Consider the following 21105-nt stretch of genomic DNA (forward strand, 5'->3'; position numbering starts at 1 on the left):
AATATCCCTCCAGATTTTCCTTTTCCTAATTTCTTCTCTGGATCTACTTACAGATTCATCCCACTTTGAACATTGATTAACTTGTTATTTCACTTCAAATTCGATAAACTTACATGCCAAAGAAGAAGTGTAAACCTAAAAATGATTTATCAAGAGAGACCCAAAAAAATCTTGAAATCCAGAAAAGAATAAAAATCCAGCAATTTCGGATAGATACCACGAGAGAAACCCAACACTTTCAGAAATCAACAAATAGAAATCCATCAAGAAAAATCCAGCAATTTCAGACAATAACCAAGCAAAATCGACTAGCTTAATTTGCAAAGAGAATCCAACAAGAAAAGCGCAACAATGTCAAATATCAGCCAAGCAAACCCAACAAGACAAAGTAGCAATTTCAGACATCAACCAAGCAAATTCGATTTTGTTGAGAGAAATTCAGCAATTTCACAGATTAAACATGAAAAATTGACTTTATTTTGTAGCTACATACATGGAGATTAACCCAACGATTTTGCCGGCATCGACTTTTCCGTTAGATGTTAGAATTTAACGCCAAATAGCGAAGTTACAAACATGACAAATTTTCAATCAAAAAACAATAATATGCTTTTTGTTTGGACATAGCTAAAGAGAGGGATCGATAGATAAGAGGAGGAAAGACATGAATGGAGCTACAAAGAAGAGATAGCTTTAGAAAGAGGGGAGGGGAAAGGGGGGGAGGAGGGGGAGGGGGGAGGTGGAGATAAAACTAAAAGGGGTGAAAATAGATTGATTGGAATATTTAGCCTTAAAAAAAGAAAATCGAAAGTCAAAATGGCACATGTCACTTTTTCATTCGATCTATTGCCACATCATTCGAAAGTGAACAATACGCACTTAATTATTTACACAGGGTAAAGAAGATGTATTTAATAGGTACACTTAAAATTAAATTTGAGTGTTCAATAGGTACTAGCCATAGTTAAAGTATCAAAATAAAAATTGGAGTCAAGTTTAAGGGGACGTATAGGTATTTGGCCTATTTGAAAATTGTGCACATAAAGGTAGAGCATCGTAACCAACATTTTGTTAGGAGTCATGTTATATATAATGTATTTTTTGAAAACCAATTTTAAGTGTTTTCATTAGTTGTAACAAGTGGTGCTGTGCTTGCAAGATTATAATAAGTGTAGGGCTAAAACGGCCTAAAGATACTCTTAATATGGTATAATATTATCCGCTTTGGGCCAAACTCACAATGTTTTTTGCAAAAAGCCTTCACACCATTAAGAGTATCCAACTCCTTATAAGTATCTTATTTTTCTTTTTTACTTTCCATGTGGCACTTTGTTCACATACTTCCAATAATCTCCCGCTTGAACTAAGTTCCACATGACACATCACCGTTTATGGGCTAATTTTGAGATTAATTAGGTGTCACCTATATGACCCGAATATTTACGGTCGCCGAAGTCCAAGGAGATGGTGTGTATGCGTCTTTGAAACTATGAGTAAAGGTAGTGAACCGGCCTATAGACGGGCCAAGTCACTAAGTCGGGCCCTACACCATCATTTCGCCATCTCCATACTCGTCTCGTCAAACCATTGGCTCTGAAACCAGTTGTTAGGATAAAACGCCTCAAAAATACTCTTGATATTGTGTGATATTGTCCGCTTTAGGCCAAGCCTGCACGGTGTTCCCCAAAAGGCCTCACACCATTGAGAGTATCCAACTCTTTATAAGTAGCATATGTTTTTTTCTGCTTTCCATGTGGGACTTTGTTCACACACTTCTAACAATAAACACCCCACAAAGTAAGAAGAATTAAATAAAAATAAGAACAAAATGCCTTCTATTAAGAAATGTAGCTCAAAGTAACAATATAAAATAAGAAGATAAATAGAATAAGAGAAGAAAACATAACTTTCTTATTTTATCAAGTGTATCCCATCTCACATTTCATTCCTCCATTTCTACTATTACATATGAAGGTTACAAAATGATTGTCTTAAACATGACATTAACAATTAAAATTCATGGGGAAGATCATGGGGAGGGGTTATGGAGGTGTGAGAGTTACAATCATAATAGTGATGAGTAGTGGGAGGTTATTTACATCATGGATGAAAGTAGTGGGAGTAGTGGACATCCACAATTACTATAGGTTTTACAACACTCCCCCTTGGATATCCAAAAATAGATAATATGCCTCGTTAAAACCTTACTAAGAAAAACCCTATGAAAAAAATCTTAGTGAAGGAAAAAGAGTACACATATCTATAATACGCTTTATTTGCTGTCTCGTTAAAAAACCTTACCAGAAAAATCCAGTGGGACAAAATCTAGGATAAGGAAAAAATAGTACAACGCGTATCTTACTCCCCCTCATGAAAACATCACTTTATTTCTCGAAGACGGCGCATTCCAATCTTCTGTCTCAACTTCTCAAATGTTGAAGTTAGTAATGCCTTAGTAAACAGATCATCCAAATTTTCACACGAGCGAATCTGTTGAACATTAATTTCACTATTTTGTTGAAGATCATGCGTAAAAAAGAACTTTGGTGAAATGTGCTTTGTTATGTCTCCTTTGATGTATCCTCCTTTCAGTTGAGCAATGCAAGCAGCATTGTCTTCATATAGTATAGTTAGATTATCTTTTTTCATTAGAAAACCACACATTTCCTGAATATGTTGAGTCATTGATCTCAACCAAACACATTCCCGACTAGCTTCATGAATGACTATTATCTCAGCATGATTTGAAGATGTGGAAGCTATTGTTTGTTTTATTGAACACCATGATATAGCTGTACCTCCATATGTAAATAATTAAATTGTTTGAGATCGGGCTTTATGGGGATCAGACAAAATAACCTGCATCGGCATAGCAATCACTTCTGACTTGAATTCATTAGAATATAACAATCTCATATCTAGAGTTCCCCGAAGATATCTAAATATATGCTTAACACCATTCCAATATCTTCTTATTGGGGAGGAACTAAATCTTGCTAATAAACTTACTACAAAAGCAATATCTGGTTAAGTATTGTTAGCAAGATACATTAGTGCCCCAATTGCACTAAGATATGGAGTTTCATCACCAACGAGCTCTTCGATATTTTCTTGAGACCGAAATAGATCTTTATTTATACCAAGCGATCTCACAACCATTGGGGTACTCAATGGATGTGTATTATATATGTAAAATTGCTATAAAACCTTTTCGGTGTATGTTGATTGATGGACAAAAATTTTATTTATTACATGCTCAATTTGTAGGCCAAGACAAAATTTTGTCTTACCAAGATCTTTCATTTCAAACTCTATCTTCAAACAATCTACAACATTTGGAAGTTCTTTAGAAGTGCCAATGATATTCAAGTCATCAACATACACATCTATGATGACAAATTCAGATCCAGACCTCTTAATAAAGACACAAGGGCAAATATGGTCATTTTTGTACCCTTTCTTTAACAAATACTCGCTTAGGCAATTGTACCACATTCTCCCTGATTGCTTCAATCCCTATAAGGATTTCTTAAGCTTTATTAAACAAGTTTCCCTTGAACTTTTATGTGCTTCAGGAACTTTAAATCCTTGAGGGATTTTCATAAAATTTTCATTGTCCAATGAGCCATATAAGTAGGCTGTGACAATATTCATCAACCGCATATCAAGCTTTCCATGGACTGCCAGATTTATTAGATACCTGAAGGTAATTGCATCTACCACAGGAGAATATGTCTCCATATAACCTATGTCAGGCCTTTGCGAAAACCCTTGTGCCACAAGTCGTGCTATATATCTTACGACTTCACCTTTCTCATTTCTTTTTCGCACAAAAACCCATTTGTACCCCACTGTCTTGACACCTTCAGGCGTTCGGATTATTGGTCTGAAAACTTCACGTTTTTCTAGTGAAGCCAATTCCGCTTGAATTGCGTTTTTCCATTTTGGCCAATTATTTCTCTGTCTACATTCATCTACAGATTTTGGCTCAAGATCCTCATCTTGTTGCATTACTTCAATTGCAACATTATATGCAAAATCTTTGTCAACAACAATGTTATTTCGGTTCCACCTTTTCCCCATAGAGACATAACTTATTGAGATCTCTTGATTTTCATCATTTCCAGGTACTAGAACCTCCTGTGAGGTCTTATCAATTATTATGTCTTTATTCTCCTCTTAAGCAATTACCTCCACGTTATGATCAACCACGTGGAACCGATTGATCTACCACGTTTAAGGCGTGTCCTAGACTCATTTGCATTATCATACTGTCCAAATGGGACATCAACTCAAAGTGGAGCATTTACAGCTGGAATATGCGATTTAGTAACCCGTGGAATGTTAGTAAATGCATATGGCAATTGATTTACAACATTTTACATATAAATGATCTTTTGAACTTCTTGTTCACATTGATTTGTACGAAGATCCAAATGATATAGAGATAATATATTCCAATCTATCTCTTTTTTCAGTTGTTTATTTTCTCCCCCTAATATTGGAAAAACTAATTTATCAAAATGACAATCAGCAAATCTGGCTGTAAATAAATCTTTTGTCATAAACTCCAGATATTTAATAATAGAAGGAGATTCATAATCAACATATACTCCCAACCTTCTTTGGGAGCCCATCTTTGTGCGTTGTGGTGGAGCAATTGCACATATACCGCACATCCAAATATTCTTAGATAGAAAATATTTGGCTCCTGATCAAAAGCCAACTGTAATGGCGAGACTTCATGATAATTGGTTGGCCTTATGCACACAAGTGCTGCTGCATGCAAAATAGTATGTCCCCACACTGAAAGGGAAAGTTTTGTCCTCATTAGCAATGGTCTAGTTATTAATTGGAGGCGTTTAATCAACGATTCTGCTAGACCATTTTGAGTATGATCATGAGCAACCGGATGCTCAACTTTTATTCCAGTGTCCATACAACAATCAGTAAAGGCCTGAGATATAAATTCACCAGCATTATCAAAACGAATTGTCTTAATTGCATAATCTGGAAATTGTGCTCTTAACCTTATTATTTGGGTCAACAATCTCGCTAATACCATATTGCGAGTTGACAATAAGCACACATGTGACCATCTTGTAGATGCGTCTATCAAGACCATAAAATACTTGAATAGTCCACATGGAGGGTGTATAGGTCCACATATATCACCTTGTATACGTTCCAAAAATGTAGGAGATTCAATCCCAACTTTAGTTGCTGATGGTTTAATAACAAATTTTCCTTGAGAAAAAGCAACACAAGAGAATTCCTTAAATAGAAGAATCTTCTTGTTCTTCAATGTGTGCTCATTTAAATTCTCTATTATTCTGCGCATCATGTTAGAACCTGGATGGCCCAACTGGTCATGCCAAATGATAAAATTATTAGAAGTAGTAAACCTTTTGTTTACTATGGCATGTAATTCAACCACACCAATATTTGTGTGGTACAACCCAGAAACAAATGCGGGTAATTTTTCGTGCACACATTGGTTTTCTCGCTTTTATTGTAGTAATATAAAGGTATTCAACCTTTCCTTCGTTAGAGGTCTCAACATGGTAGCCATTTTGGCGAATAACTTTGAAACTCAACAAGTTTCTTTGAGATTTACTACAATATAATGCATTATTAATAGTTAATATCGTTCCTCCAGGTAGTAATAAGACCGCTCTTCTGGAGCCCTCAATTAACTTTGTACTACCATATATTGTATTAACATAGGCCTTTTTCATAACCAAATAAGAGAAAATTTTCATTTTTCTTAATATTGTGTGAGTTGTAACACTATCCAAAAGGCATAAATGTTCATTACTCATCTTGGATCCAATTGAAGACTGAAAAATTTTATTTTCTTCATAAAAAATAAAACTACACCATGAGAAATACGGAAAAACTAACAACACCAACAACAAAATTAGACAACTTAAGTACTACTTGAAAATAAAAACAACTTAAGAACGAGAAAAAAAATACTGAAAATAAAAATAACAACATAATTGCATTCCCGAGTAAAATGATCAAACTTTAGTTTTGATCTCCAAAGAAATGTTCAACTTCCAAATGAGTAAGATCATCGAGGCCTTCAAAATTATTATCATTCAAAGCAAGATTTCCCTCGGCATTGCCATCATTTTTGTTTGAAGGCCCTGCCTCAAAATAATTTTTAAAGGTCAAGTGATACTCTACTGGGGCATTAGGAGAAAATGCTCCAATATTATTTGCCTTTCTTTTGATGGAGGTTTGATAAAGCCTGGCAAAATACTCAGGTGCACGACATTCAATTTTCCAATGAACTTTCATGTCACAGCGATGATAGTTACTGTTTTTGCCTCTTGAAGGATTGTTTTGAGAATCGATATTGTTCTCTCGTTTGCCATGACCACCACGATGACGATTATTATATCGTCTCTTGCCATTGCCATGCCCACGTACATTTATATGTCTATGATAATTATTCTGTCTTTTTTCAGACTTTTTACATCTTTCAACCATATTCGCTTCAGGAAGCGAAGCTGACACTGTGGGACGTGTTTCATGATTTTTCAGCAAAAGGGTATTATGTTGCTCAGCCCCCAGAAGGCATGGGATCAATTCAGAATACTTTTTAAAACCCTTTTCACGGTATTGCTGTTGTAATACCATATTTGTGGCATGAAAAGTCATAAAAGTCTTTTCCAACAAATCCTCATCACTCATAACATCCCCACATAATTTTAATTGGGAAGTACAACAGAGTTATACACACTTACGGTCTTAAAATCTTGCAACCGTAAGTGCATCCACTCATATCGAACCTTTGGCAATATTGTAGCCTTAAGGTGATCATACCGTTCCTTCAGGCCACTCCACAATTCAAGTGGATCTTTCACTGTTAATTATTCAACCTTCAAACCTTCATCCAAATGATGACGAAGGAAAATCATGGCCTTCGCTTTGTCCTGGCTTGATGCCTCATTACCCTGAGCAATGGTGTCACCAAGGCCTTTAGCGGCTAAGTGAATATCAGCATCGAGAACCCATGATAGGTAATTCTTTCTAGAAATGTCAAGGGCTACAAACTCATGTTTTGACAAATTCGACATAGTGAAAATTATCAAAGAAAATAAATGTCACGACCCAAAATCCATTAAGGCCGTGATGGTGCCGGACACCACTATCAGGCAAGCCAACCATAATTCGAATAATTTAATTACCCATTTTTAGTATTTTTGAAATAAAAATTTCTTTAATGAAATAGTAAAGATAAAACTCATAGAGTAAATGATAAATATTTTTAGCAACTAAATTTCTAAACAATTCACAACCATTCCCAAAACCCGGTGTCACAAGTGCATGAGCATTTACTAGAAAATTTAAAATAAAATACAGCATCTGTCCAGAATACAAATTAGACAGGAAAATATAATAACTCTGAAGGAGACTCTGTTAGCTGCAGATCGTAATATAGAATGCAGCTCACCTATATCCCCACAATTATTAACCACACCTCTGCGCCCACAAGGCCGCTATACATATATGTACATACCCAATAAAATGTGCAGTAAGTGCAGTATGAGTACGAAAATAACGTGTACCCAGTAAGTATCAAGCCTAATCTCGAAGTGGTAGAGACAAGATGGTCTACCTTGACACTCACTAAGGGTTAATAATAATAAGTAACATAAAAGCATAAATATTTTTATCAACATGATTCACAGAGTTAACAATAATTTTTATTGAACCAGCAAAAATAATTAAATTCCTTCAAATGTAACAATTCTCAATATATTAATTAAATTTCTTCAATTCAAATAATTTTTAATTTATCAATTAATCTCATTTACAGGAATAACAATTAATTTCTTAACAAACAGAGATAAATAAATTCTTTAGATCCCAATAATTTTTAATTTATCAATTAGCTTCACAAGATACAATAAATTATCAAAGTATCGTGTAATTATTATTATTAGGCACGATTTCTGCCAAGGACGTACGACCCGATCCAGAGTATCGTGTACACTACCGAGGGATGTGTGGCACGATTCATAGATGCATTTATCCTGCCGAGGCGTTCGGCCCGCTCCACAAGAAAGGAGGACATTTTCTTATGTATCTTCAGAATGAGAGTATGTTTATTATAAGATAAATTCGAGAGGATGAACAATTTTCCTTTAATAATTAATTAATTTAAACAGAAATAAGCATATGAGATTTTTATCTTTTACTATCTTTCACTAACAATTTACGATATATATCAAATAATGTAATTAAATAACGGATATAATTTACACAAGTAATTCATGCTTTAAGTCCTAAACTACCCGGACTTTAGCATTAATAGTTGCTACGCACGGACTCTCGTCACCTCGTGCGTACGTAGCCCCCATAATTAGCAACAATTATTAATTTAATTACCTATGTGGTAATTTTTCCCTCACAAGATTAGACAAGAGACTTACCTTGTCTCAATGCCCACTTCTGATCACTATATCGTGTAAAAATCCCAATTCGGTGCCGAAAATCCGAAACTATCCAAAAGTTATATGAAATAATTAATACATGTTAAATAATTCGAAATTTATCTATTAAATAAATTACCCTATCCAAAATGGTAAAATTCCTAAAATTCACCCCGGGCCCACATGCCCGGATTTCAGAAATTTTTGGAGGGAACCGTTACGCATAATCTCAAGAACTCAAATATACCATTTCCATCCAATCCCATAGTAATTTTCGTGGTTAAAATCCAAAAATACTAATTTCTAGGTTTTTCTTCAAAACCCCAAATTTTTACTAATTTTCATGAATTTTCATGCCTAAATTCGTATATAAACCAAGTATTTAACTTGCAATAGGTAGGAATCACTTACCTTGACATAAATGATGAAAATTGAGCTCCAAAATCGATCCTAAGTCGGCTCCCATGGAGGAAATGAGATGAAATGAGCCAAACCCATTTTTTCAAACTTATACACTGCCCAGGCGACCCTTCATCGCGTTCGCGATGAACAAAATTCTCAGAAACCATTTTTAAATTCTTCTCAGACAGCCTCTAGTATAATGGTCATAACCTTTTGTACCAAACTTCAAATTATAAATGGTTTGACTTTCTGGAAACTAGACATCAAGGGCTATAACTTTCATATGTTGATCATCTCTCAATTCCTTATAGATTTTGATATATAAGCTGTCAAAATCAGCCCTGTAAAATACAAATTTCTTCATCTTCCTAGATAGCCTGTAGTGTACCAGCCATAACTTTTTGTACACAAATCTAAATTCTCAATGGTTTACCTTTCTGGAAACTAGACACAAAGGGATACAGTTTTCATTTTTGGATTATCTTTAAATTCTTTATATATTGTGAGATATGAGCCTCCGAAGTCAAACCTGCGGAACAAAAAATTTCTTCTTCGCGAACGCGAAGAACAAAATCCCGAAGCCAAATCCTTCTTCGCGAACGCAAGAGGATCCTCGCGAACGCGAAGAACAACACCAGACACCTGCATCAGCTATTGCAAAACAGCCCGAAATAATCCGAAACCACCTCGAAACATATCCGAGGCCCCCGGGACCCCGTCCAATCATACTAACCAGTCCCATAACATAACACAAACTTGCTCGAGGCCTCAAATCACATCAAACAACATCAAAATCATGAATCGCATCCCAATGCAAGCTTAATGTAATTTAGAACTTCAAACTTCTACATTCGATTCCGGAACCTATCAAATCACGTCCGATTGACCTCAAATTTTGCAAACAAGTCACATTCTACATTACGGACCTACTCCAACTTTCGGAATCGAAATCTAACCCCGATATCAAAAAGTCCACCTCCGGTCAAACTTCTAAAAAACCTTCAAATTTCTAGCTTTAGCCAAATGACTCCAAAATGACCTACGGACCTCCGAATCTACTTTCGGATGCACTCCCAATTCCAGATTCACCATACGGAGCTATACCCATATTCGGAATCCCAAACGGACATCGATAACCTTGAAATGCACTTCAACCCAAATTTATGGAATTCTTCCAAAATGCTAACTTCCACAATAGGTGTCGAAACACTCACGGGTTATCCAAAACCCGATACGGACATACGCCTAAGTCCGAAATCATCATATGAACCTGTTAGAACCTTCAAATCCCGATTCTGATATCGTTTACTCAAAAATCTAACTTTAGTCAATTCTTCCAACTTAAAGCTTCTGAAATGAGAATTTTCTTTCCAGATCAACTCTGAACTTTCAAATTTTTAATTTCGACCACGCATGCAAGCCATAATACCTGAAGTGAAGCTACTCGTGGCCTCAAATTACTAAACGACACGCTAGGACTCAAAACGACCTGTCGGGTCGTTACAATAAATAATTAGAAATCATTAGGATAATAGCGTAAAGAATCTTAAAAATTGACATAATATCAAATTTGTGATCTATATATACTAAAGTGATAATTCCATAGAAAAGAATACTATTTTTTTAAAAAAATTATTAGTATATCTTTGATATTAACTAGAACAAAAATGTCTTCTAACTTTAACACAATTTCAAATGTCGAACAACATAAAACAAGTATTCTTCTCTCAATTAATTCTATTAACATGAAAATTAGCAACTTTCACGTGACTAACATGCAAATAATTTAAATAAAGAAACATAGAATTCTTTATTTTTACACATGTCCAAAGATGTGAGAAATTATAAAACTGCATATTAAGAATGAACAAATATACCTGAACAACGAAAAGAGCTTAACTTCGTGCTGATAACATATTAAGAAATGTAGTTCAAAGTAACAATATAATATAAGAAGATAAGTAGAATAAGAGAAGAAGAGATAACTTTCTTATTTCATCAAGTGTTCAAGTGTATCCCATTTAACATTTCATGCCTCTATTTATACTATTACATAGGAAGGTTACAAAATGATTGTCTTAAACATGACATTAACAATTGAAATCATGGGGGAAGATCATGGTGAGGAGTTATGGAGGTGTTACACCCCATATTTTGTGTACGTGAAAGTACGCCATAAATAAATTAATGAAAGCTCAAAAATAAAATATTACATCCCGCATTTTCGTACATTAAAGTTTCGTCGTAAGCTAATCGACGAAAGTTCGGGAATGAGATTATTTTGCGATAAGCATTATGCTATTTCAAACAAGTGACGAGTAAATTCATGAAGGCGAGAGGCTAAGCAAATCAAATAAAATGAGTTTCGTCAAAGTTTGGCAATTTGGAATAAAATACGGTCCAAGCTATAATACCCCATATTTATGGACTAGTACCATACAAGGTACTACATGACTATGATAGTAAGGTGTATAAAGTATGTTAAAAGTGAGTAGTATTTTAAGTAATTCGAGATAATTCTTAATTATGTGAATAATTGGTTAATTACCGGGTAACAGGACATTACCTAATTACCTAGTAAGTGGATAAAGATTAATAATTCCCACCCCCAACCCCACGTGGCAGCAAGCCACTACTATGACCTATGACTCTTAGTCATATTGGCTTAGTGGCCATCTAAAGTTATAAGGCACTTACGTGTAAGCAAGAGTAAGACATTATAAGCTTGGTGTCATAACATTACAAAGTTTGGTTTTCTTCCTAAATTCTTATGCAAGACACTTTCAAACTAGAATTGGTTTCATAGACATTACGGTTCAAACTCCATCTAGTAAGCTTTCAACAAAACACTTGCAACCAAAACAATTCCAACAAGAATTGTTAGAATCATAGCAACGTAAAATTTTGCGGTTCTAAAGAAGTATGGTGCAATCTTTTTCAAGGATATTATATGGATTTTCCCTATTCCATGTATGTTAAGGCTATCCCTTCTTTCTTTTTGGCATGACCCAAATGATACTGAAAGAAATGAGCAAACGCACAGTTTCTATAAACGTATCTATTCATAGAAATATCAGGGGTGTCTATATTCTTGATTCCCCATGTGACTTATTATTATATCTTCTGTTCATGGGTCTCAGAAAAATACGTATTTGATAAAATTTATCTGACAAACATATTATTTTTATGACATTCCGAGAAAATCTTATTAACGTATTTCTTAAGGCATATAATTTTTATGACATTCCGAGAAAATATTATTAACGTATTTCTTATGCATTTCATGCATTTATACATATACATTGACCCATGACCAGATGGCGTTATATGCGCGTATATATGTATATTATATGTATATAGGATATGGGAAAAGGTTATGGCATTATATACGCACCATCACCTGATCAGCTGGTATACGTTGATGATTTGCCCACAGTGGCCGAAATGATAGGATGGGATGCCCTCAGAGGCTTGATGATGTTATGAACACATATACCTATGCATGGTATGACATTTATACGCATATGCGTGACGTTATAAAAATAAAATGATTCACAGAGCTATACAGACGTACATGTCGAGTCTTTTACTCCATGTTTCTCTCATGTCTATTATTTACTGATTTTCATTTCTTACATACTCGGTACATTATTTGTACTGACGTCCCTTTTGCCCGGGGACGCTGCATTTCATGCCCGCAAGTCTCGATAGACAGGTCGAGAGTCCTCCAAGTAGGCGATCAGCTCAGCGAAAGATGTTGGTACACTCCATTTGTTCCGAAGTTGCTTTGTGGTCAGTATGATTAGGACATGTACTGATTAGTATGGCGGGGCCCGGTCCCGACTTTTATGACATTTATGTACTCTTAGAGGCTTCTAGACATATGTCGTGTACGTGAAAGATTGTATGACCTTGTCGGCCTATGTTTTGAATTTACAAATGACCGTGTTGGCCTTATAGGCCCGTATGTCACGTATATAAGTTTCTATATCAGGTTGGGTGGTTCTATATTTATTTTGGTTACCCCATAATGGCCCGTTTGGCCCATTTTTCCAATGATAGTATGATATAAAAGATACGGTACGTTGGTACTCGGTTGAGTAAGGCACTGGGTGCCCGTCGCGGTCCATCGGTTTGGGTCGTGATAAAAGTGGTATCAGAGCAGTTTTGTCCTAGGGAGTCTATAAGCCGTGTCTAGTAGAGTTTTGTTTATGGGTGTGTTGTGCACCACACTTATAAGCAGGAGGCTACAGGGCATTTAGGACAGTCACTCTTTCTTCTTGCTCTAGATCGTGTGGTAGAGCTCATTTGTAAGAACTCAATTTCGTAAACTTTATCTTATTCGGAATACGACGATGCCTACATCTACAAGGATGGTTGGTAAGAGATTAAATGTGACTATGGAAGAGTTGAGCCTGAGGAACTCAATTTTTTTTATGATGCTTATGATGAGTAAATGTAAGGTCTTCAGCAGAACATGTGGGTACTTAAGACCTATAAGCTTCTTGATAAGGAGCCTTAAGGCAAGAAGATCTATCCATCCATATGGTAAAAAGCAATGGGAGATTCAGAAGGTAGATACAAGTTTCAGCAAGATGAAAAAGGGTACGAGCTACCCAGCTAATGAAGATTATCGCAGAGAAATGTGAGCCTTTTGAGTTACCTTCAACAATAACAAATATATGTACAATTGGCCCCACCCATCTCATTTATGCCCTATGGGGGCTAACAAAAGTAGTATAAGAGAAGGACGGATATCAGAATCCGGCTGGGATTAGAGTGACCCAAAATGGCAGATGGATTATTTGCGTTAGTTAACATTTCCAAGGGGATAGCAAATATGCTAATAAATATCCTTGTGAGACACCCATATGGTGCACTCTAAAATAGTACAGCTAGATATGAGTACTACAAAGATAGGCACTGGAAGCCTTGAATGGGTAAATATTACCTTACTATGGCTCCCGTCCCTAGTAAAACGGGAATGTTAGGCAACCCGAAGAGCCAGGGGATGGAGCAAGGGGAGCTAAAAGCAAAAGAATGTCTTGTTGGAGTTTTCAGAATAAAGTGATAGACATAAATGTTAGCAGGAAAATAAAAAGAGAGTTAATGAAGTATTATGAGTAAGATGTGATACATGGATGACAATGGTAGATCAAAAGATGACAGTATTACAGAGTCGATAGCCAAGTGAAGGAAAAGACAAGAGGTGACAGGCCTTTAGACAATAAAAGAGTATAGACCAAAAGTCATATCCTCATTTCGAAAAATGAGTTGGTGAGCCCAATATGATTACCAGAACAAAAATTTAGACCCCCGGAGTAAGAGAAATCAGCATGGGCTAGTGAACAAGATAAACTGAATATCAATTAGGGATCGAATGATGTGATAATCGTCAATATCAAAGAGAATTTCAAAGATCGTATTCCAGCAATAATAAAATGGACAACAGAAGAAGATTAATAAGAAATTTAGAGAAAGGTCATTCAGGAAGGAGCTTCCCTAAAGCAAGCAATGTGAGCAAAGTTAAGCTTAAGGGATTGTATGTGCCAGTTATACTAAGTGTCATCCTCACTAGTAAGGAATTTTGTTGTCCTTGGTACAAAAGGATTACCTCAAGGCGAGTAAGGGTCATCGATGATGTGAACAGACGCCAAAGATGAAAAGGTAAAACATCTACAGGTAGATCGTCGTAGTGCTAAATCTTAATACTCCCCTAAAGGAGGGAACATGGACTGATGATATGGCATTAAGTCAGAATTAAGTGGTTCTAGTAATTTTGAAATGGTAAAGGAAGAATGCGATAAAATGAGAAAGGGATGAGATTGCACTTATTCAAGTCCTACTGATATGCTATGATTCCAGAATATTATGTAAGCACAGCTTCAAGGAAAGAGTAAGGCTTCCAACCTGGGATATTTTTGATAAACAAGGAGCCAGTGCGAGAGGTAAGTTAAGACAAAGGGAATAACTCAAGAAAGATTACTCGGAATATTGATATGAGAATGGGCCAACGAGTAGTTAGTAGTTGATTCAGGAAGAGCCCAGTTATGGATAGACAAGAGGATAAAAGATAAATCAATAGACCAATGCAAGATAAACGTAGGGAACCCCAACATAAGAAATTCAGTCTCGCAGTTATGACATTGTAATACTTGAGATATATTCATATCAGAGTTGGGGAAGTTAAAAAGGTACCGTATGAGTATTAATATTACTGAAATAAAAGAGAATGCCACTGGAAAGATAGTCGATATATCAGTTCAGAAGCAACCCTACAAATACAAGGGCATGGAGGTAAGTAACTACGGATAATTATAGGCGAGGAAGGACATCAAAAATTCCGCCGAGTATACGACGTAGTAAGTTCACAGCTTTACGAGAGTCAGAGGGTCCTCCCTAAGTACTACAATGAAAGACTAGTTGAGGAAATAAGGAAGAAAGCTTCAACCTAAGCACAGTGCCCTAAAGAGGAAATGGTCGTGTAATAACAGTCTCACTACAATATTGTATGCACTCATAAGACAGTGGCACCTACTGTGGCTAATGGATGGGAAGTAAAAAAAAAATCAAAAGTAATATTTGAGATCATATGAGTTGCACGAAAAGTAATAGCTTACGTTTAAAGGAAGCTTAAAGGAAACAAAAGGGATTATGCACTTAAGACTTCAGAGTGATATCCATGCACCATAAATGTTCACATTCATACAACCGTAGAAGACTCCAGTATAAGTTAAAAGAAAGAATTGAGCCTAGGGAATAGATAAAGGATTGAATTATCAGCAGATTGTATCATGAATATTCCATAGCACCCATGAAAGGCTAAAGTCATAACTAATATTGTGAGCCACAGATCAGAAGATAGCTTAAGCCTACATAAAGGCTGATCAGAAGGAAAAGGAAACTAAAGAGTTACAACAACAACGAAGTAAATCAGGAGTCTGATTATTGGACCCAGAAAATTATAGAAATCGTGATTGAGAACATTGCAGGATCACTCTTAATATCATAGGTACAAGAGAGAAAGTACAACAACCATGTTCTATAACGGCATACGATAAAGGCAGTTGGAAAAGTACCAGCCTCATAAGAAGTCAGTACAAAACTTCCATCGGATTGTGTATGCACTAGAGGTACAAGTATTATAATAAGGTTTCAAGTTGTGGATATAAATTATACATGTGTGGAAGGGAGGTCATGAAAGAGATAGAAGATATGATGCGAGATTCTAAGGTAAGTAAGGTGAAGGTGAACAACGTACGAGATACTCAAAGGCAGAAGATCGTGAATAGTCCATGCTTCGGATAGAAGGCTAGAAGCACTAGGATTCAATATCCAGGAATGATAGCAGCATCATCATTAGCATATCTTCCAGCCTATGGTCTAGGTATCGAAAAGCCTGACTAAGAGAGTAAAGAAGAGTTAGAGGCGATGTAATGTCGCGCTTGATGTTCCAAAATAACATAAGGAAATCTATGATGCAAGCAAGTTGGAAGGTTGCAAGTAATATAAATAGATATATGTAGGTCGCAAGCTATTGTATGGTGAAGCGACAAGGTTCTAGAAGATAAGAGTAAGGATAAGAACGGGCGAGTGAGAAGGTAACAAAAATAGATATGTCATCAAAATTAAGCCCATGAAAACAAGAAGAGAAGATGGTTTCTCTAAGTTATACAAAGCTCACTATAGCCTGAATGAACTCAAAGGAGTCTAAGACTAATAGCATTTAGAAGAGATGGAATGCTGCCCTGGTAATAGAATGAGGGTGTAATTGTGATAGATAAAGGATGACGTTTGGGCCTTTGATTGAGTAATGATCTGACGAAGAAAAGAGAGGGATCTCCTAAATTGGACATGATTAAAATACCCGCGCAAGGTGAATCACATTGGGATGTTATGAGATACGGTTATGAAAGCATGGTATAGCCCTAGGTGGATCAGTCTAATCATTTCAGATATTTCCCCGATGAAACGGGGACCCTAGCGACAGTGTTACATAAAAGGTTAAGTTATCAGGGGTAGATTATAGATCAATATTGGGGTGAATCAACAATGGATGGATAAAAGTTATAAAGTATGAGATGAGATTAGGCCGTCATTCTTAAGATGAACAGTAATATGGAAACATTAAAGAACATAGATTTATACATATGAGATAAGTAACGAAAGTAGTTTGGAGTTTGGTAGCAGACCTCAGTAACGATAAAACAAAGTAAAAGTATAGTATAATATGACCTACCTTGATGCAGTAAAGTCATACGGATGGATAATCAGGTCTATGAAATAAGATATAACAATAATCATAAGTTCGACAAAGTACCGAGCGAAGAACTTCAGTATACCTATAGATGCCCAGAGGGACATCTTGTCAAGCTCTGTATATATTTACAAAGTGAGGCCTAGAGATTGGCCAAAAGTTGGGGGAAAAGGGGGAGAAGAGTCGCATAGGCGCACTTACAAGGTCAAAGTCGTACAGGCTGCATGATAGAAGGTAACAACAGTTACGAGATTAGAAGGATTCTGATCATAAGTCATGGTGTGAGAAAGAGGCCTAAAGGGGGGAATGCCCTGGCCTTTGGATTTATTCAAAGAACAATTGCCTAGATGGCAAGGAGAGTACTAAAGTATTCAAAAGACATAAGTTACAAAAATGATAAGTGCATCAGTCAACATTCGAGGACGAATGTTCCATAAGGGGAAATGATGTTACACCCCATATTTTCGTATGTGAAAGTACGCCATAAATAAATTAATGAAAGCTCGAAAATAAAATATTACATCCCGCATTTTCGTACGTTAAAGTTTCGTCGTAAGTTAATCGACGTAAATTCGGGAATGGAATTATTTTGCGATTATAAGCATTATGCTATTTCAAACAAGTGACGAGTAAATTCGTGAAGGTGCGAGGGTAAGCAAATCGAAGAAAATGAGTTTCGTCAAAGTTTGACAATTTGGGATAAAATATGGTCCAAGTTATAATACCCCGTATTTATGAACTAGTACCATACAAGGTACTACATGACCATGATAGTAAGGTGTATAAAGTATGTTAAAATTGAGTAGTTTTTTAAATAATTCGAGATAATTCTTAATTATGCGGATAATTAGTTAATTACCGGATAAAGGGATATTATCTAATTGCCTAATAAGTGGATAAAGATTAATAATTCCCACCCCCACCCCCATGACAGCAAGCCACTACTATGACCTATGACTCTTAGTCATATTAGCTTAGTGGCCATCTAAAGTTATAAGGCACTTACGTGTAAGTAAGAGTAAGATATTATAAGCTTGGTGTCATAACATTACAAAGTTTGGTTTTCTTCCTAAATTCTTATGCAAGACACTTTCAAACTAGAATTGGTTTCATAGACATTACGGTTCAAACTCCATCTAGTAAGCTTTCAACAAAACACTTGCAACCAAAACAATTCCAACAAGAATTGTTAGAATCATAGCAACGTAAAATTTTGCGGTTCTAAAGAAGTACGGTGCAATCTTTTCCAAGGATATTATATGGATTTTTCCTATTCCATGTACGTTAAGGCTATCCCTTCTTTCTTTTTGGCATGACCCAAATGATACTCAAAGAAACGAGCAAACGCACAGTTTCTATAAACGAATCTATTCATAGAAATATCAGGGGTGTCTATATTCTTGATTCCCCATGTGACTTATTATTATATCTTCTGTTCATGTGTCTCAAAAAAATACGTATTTGATAAAATTTATCTGACAAACATATTATTTTTATGACATTCCGAGAAAATCTTATTAACGTATTTCTTAAGGCATATTATTTTTATGACATTCCGAGAAAATATTATTAACGTATTTCTTATGCATATCATGCATTTATACATATACATTGACCTATGACCAGATGGCGTTATATACGCATATATATGTATATTATATGTATATGGGATATGGAAAAAGGTTATGGCATTATATACGCACCATCACCTGATCAGCTGGTATACGTTGATGATTTGCCCACAGAGGCCGAAATAATAGGATGGGATGCCCTCAGAGGCTTGATGATATTATGAACACATATACCTATGCATGGTATGACATTTATACGCATATGAGTGACGTTATAAAAATAAAATGATTCACAGAGCTATACAGACGTACATGTCGAGTTTTTTACTCCATGTTTCTCTCATGTCTATTATTTACTGATTTTTATTCCTTACATACTCGGTACATTATTTGTACTGACGTCCCTTTTACCCGGGGACGCTGCATTTCATGCCCGCAGGTCTCGATAGACAGGTCGAGAGTCCTCCAAGTAGGCGATCAGCTCAGCGGAAGATGTTGGTACACTCCATTTGTTCCGAAGTTGCTTTGTAGTCAGTATGATTAGGACATGTACTGATTAGTATGGCGGGACCATCTCCAAATCTTTATGACATTTATGTACTCTTAGATGCTTGTAGACATATGTCGTATACGTGAAAGATTGTACGGTCTTGTTGGCCTATGTTTTGAATTTACAAATGATCATGTTGGCCTTATAGGCCCGTATGTCACGTATGTAAGTTTCTATATCAGGTTTGGTCGTTCTATGTTTATTCTGGTTAGCCCATAATGGCCCGTTTGGCCCATTTAACCAATGATAGTACGATATGAAAGATAGAGTACGTTGGTACTCGGTTGAGTAAGGCATCGGGTGCCCGTCACGACCCATCGGTTTGGGTCGTGACAGGAGGTGTGAGAGTTACAATCATAATAGTGATGAGTAGTGGGAGGTTTATATTTACAATCATAATTGTGACTTATCCCAAAGAAAAGAGCTCACTGTTGACATCACATATAGTATCTTACATTACTATCGAAATAAATTTTACTTATTATTTCATAGATATTGTTGAAGAAGAATCACACGCAAACTAATAAAACTTGCAAGTTTATTTATTTATTTTAAATTTTTTTATTAAAAAAAATTGCACATTTTGGTTATAGTTTTTGAACTGCATATTGCATAGTGTGAACTGTTTTATATAGAAAGTTAAGGAGGATTTAGAACGGATTTTAGCAAGATCTAAAATAGAACTTCTACTAAATCTAAACTTCATTGCATATTTATATTCAAACAAAACACATAAAATCTCTATCTCTAAGAATAATATATGGTACATCAACATACAAATTAAAAATAAATTTCATACAAATTTAATACAAATTTGAATATCTACAAAAACATACATAGTAAAAATAAATTTAATACAACTAATTATATTTTATACAACTTATTTACAACTTATCTATAACTTTCATATATTAATTCTACCCAGTTAAATACAACTACAATATCATACAACTTAAATATAATTATTATACAAATTTTATACAATATGTCTTTTGCTATTTTGTATCTAATTTATATATAGTAAAAATAAATTTCGTACAACTAATTATATATTATACAACTTATTTATAACTTATCTACAACTTTCATACATTATTTCTACCTAATTAAATACAACTACAATATCATACAACTTAAATACAATTTTTATACAATATATCTTTTGTATATATTTTGTATCTGATTCGTATATATTTTGTTTGTGGTGTGTGCTTTTTCCTCTCTAAAATTCCAATCAAAACTTACTCTCTTAATACAATTTTGATACATATCAACAACTTTATGTAAAAAGATAGTATTGATAACTTAAATACAAATTTTATACAACGATTCATACATTATACAACTATTTTTCAACTTTCATACAACATTCAAATAAAAATATATATATAACTACAACATAATACAATTTTACATACAATTATAATACAACATTACTACAATTTCGTAGGTATATTGTATGTCATGTATTCTTCTTCTTCCCATCGAGTTTCAATTTAAATTCAGCCAAAATCAAGTCTAATCTTCATAAAAACACCCTCAAAATTGAGATATAAACTCCAAACAATATTCTCAATTGTTTGCAACAACACCCGATCCAAATAAATAATGGTTTTTGAAAATCCAAATTCGATTTCAAAACTTCAAAACTTTTTAATGGTTGTCAGTAGTGGAGAGTCAAATACCTTTAAAATTTATTAATTGACAATTTCAATTTGAAAAGAATTTGCTAAGTTAAAACAATTGAAATTCATGAATTTCATTAAAATTTTATACAACAAGAAAACATAAAAAAACAGAGAACATCAAATGAAGAAAAATTGGGGGAAAAAATATAGAAGAAGAGTAGAGAGACGAAGAGAGAGAGAGACAGAGACT

At 35.0% G+C, this 21105-nt stretch overlaps 1 protein-coding gene across 1 annotated transcript; it reads right to left on the reverse strand.

Annotated features, from left to right (window-relative positions):
- Nucleotides 1-6030: 6030 nt before the first annotated feature.
- On the reverse strand, nt 6031-7088 carry LOC107768190 (uncharacterized). Its single transcript, XM_016587295.1, has 3 exons — nt 6965-7088; nt 6756-6874; nt 6031-6633 (listed from the first exon to the last, which is right to left on the reverse strand). Exons 1-3 carry the CDS (start codon nt 7086-7088, stop codon nt 6031-6033), a joined length of 846 nt encoding a protein of 281 aa, XP_016442781.1.
- Nucleotides 7089-21105: the final 14017 nt, after the last annotated feature.

The sequence above is a fragment of the Nicotiana tabacum genome, chromosome 13 (genome assembly GCF_000715075.1).
Source record: "Nicotiana tabacum cultivar K326 chromosome 13, ASM71507v2, whole genome shotgun sequence".
Classification (NCBI taxonomy): domain Eukaryota; kingdom Viridiplantae; phylum Streptophyta; class Magnoliopsida; order Solanales; family Solanaceae; genus Nicotiana; species Nicotiana tabacum.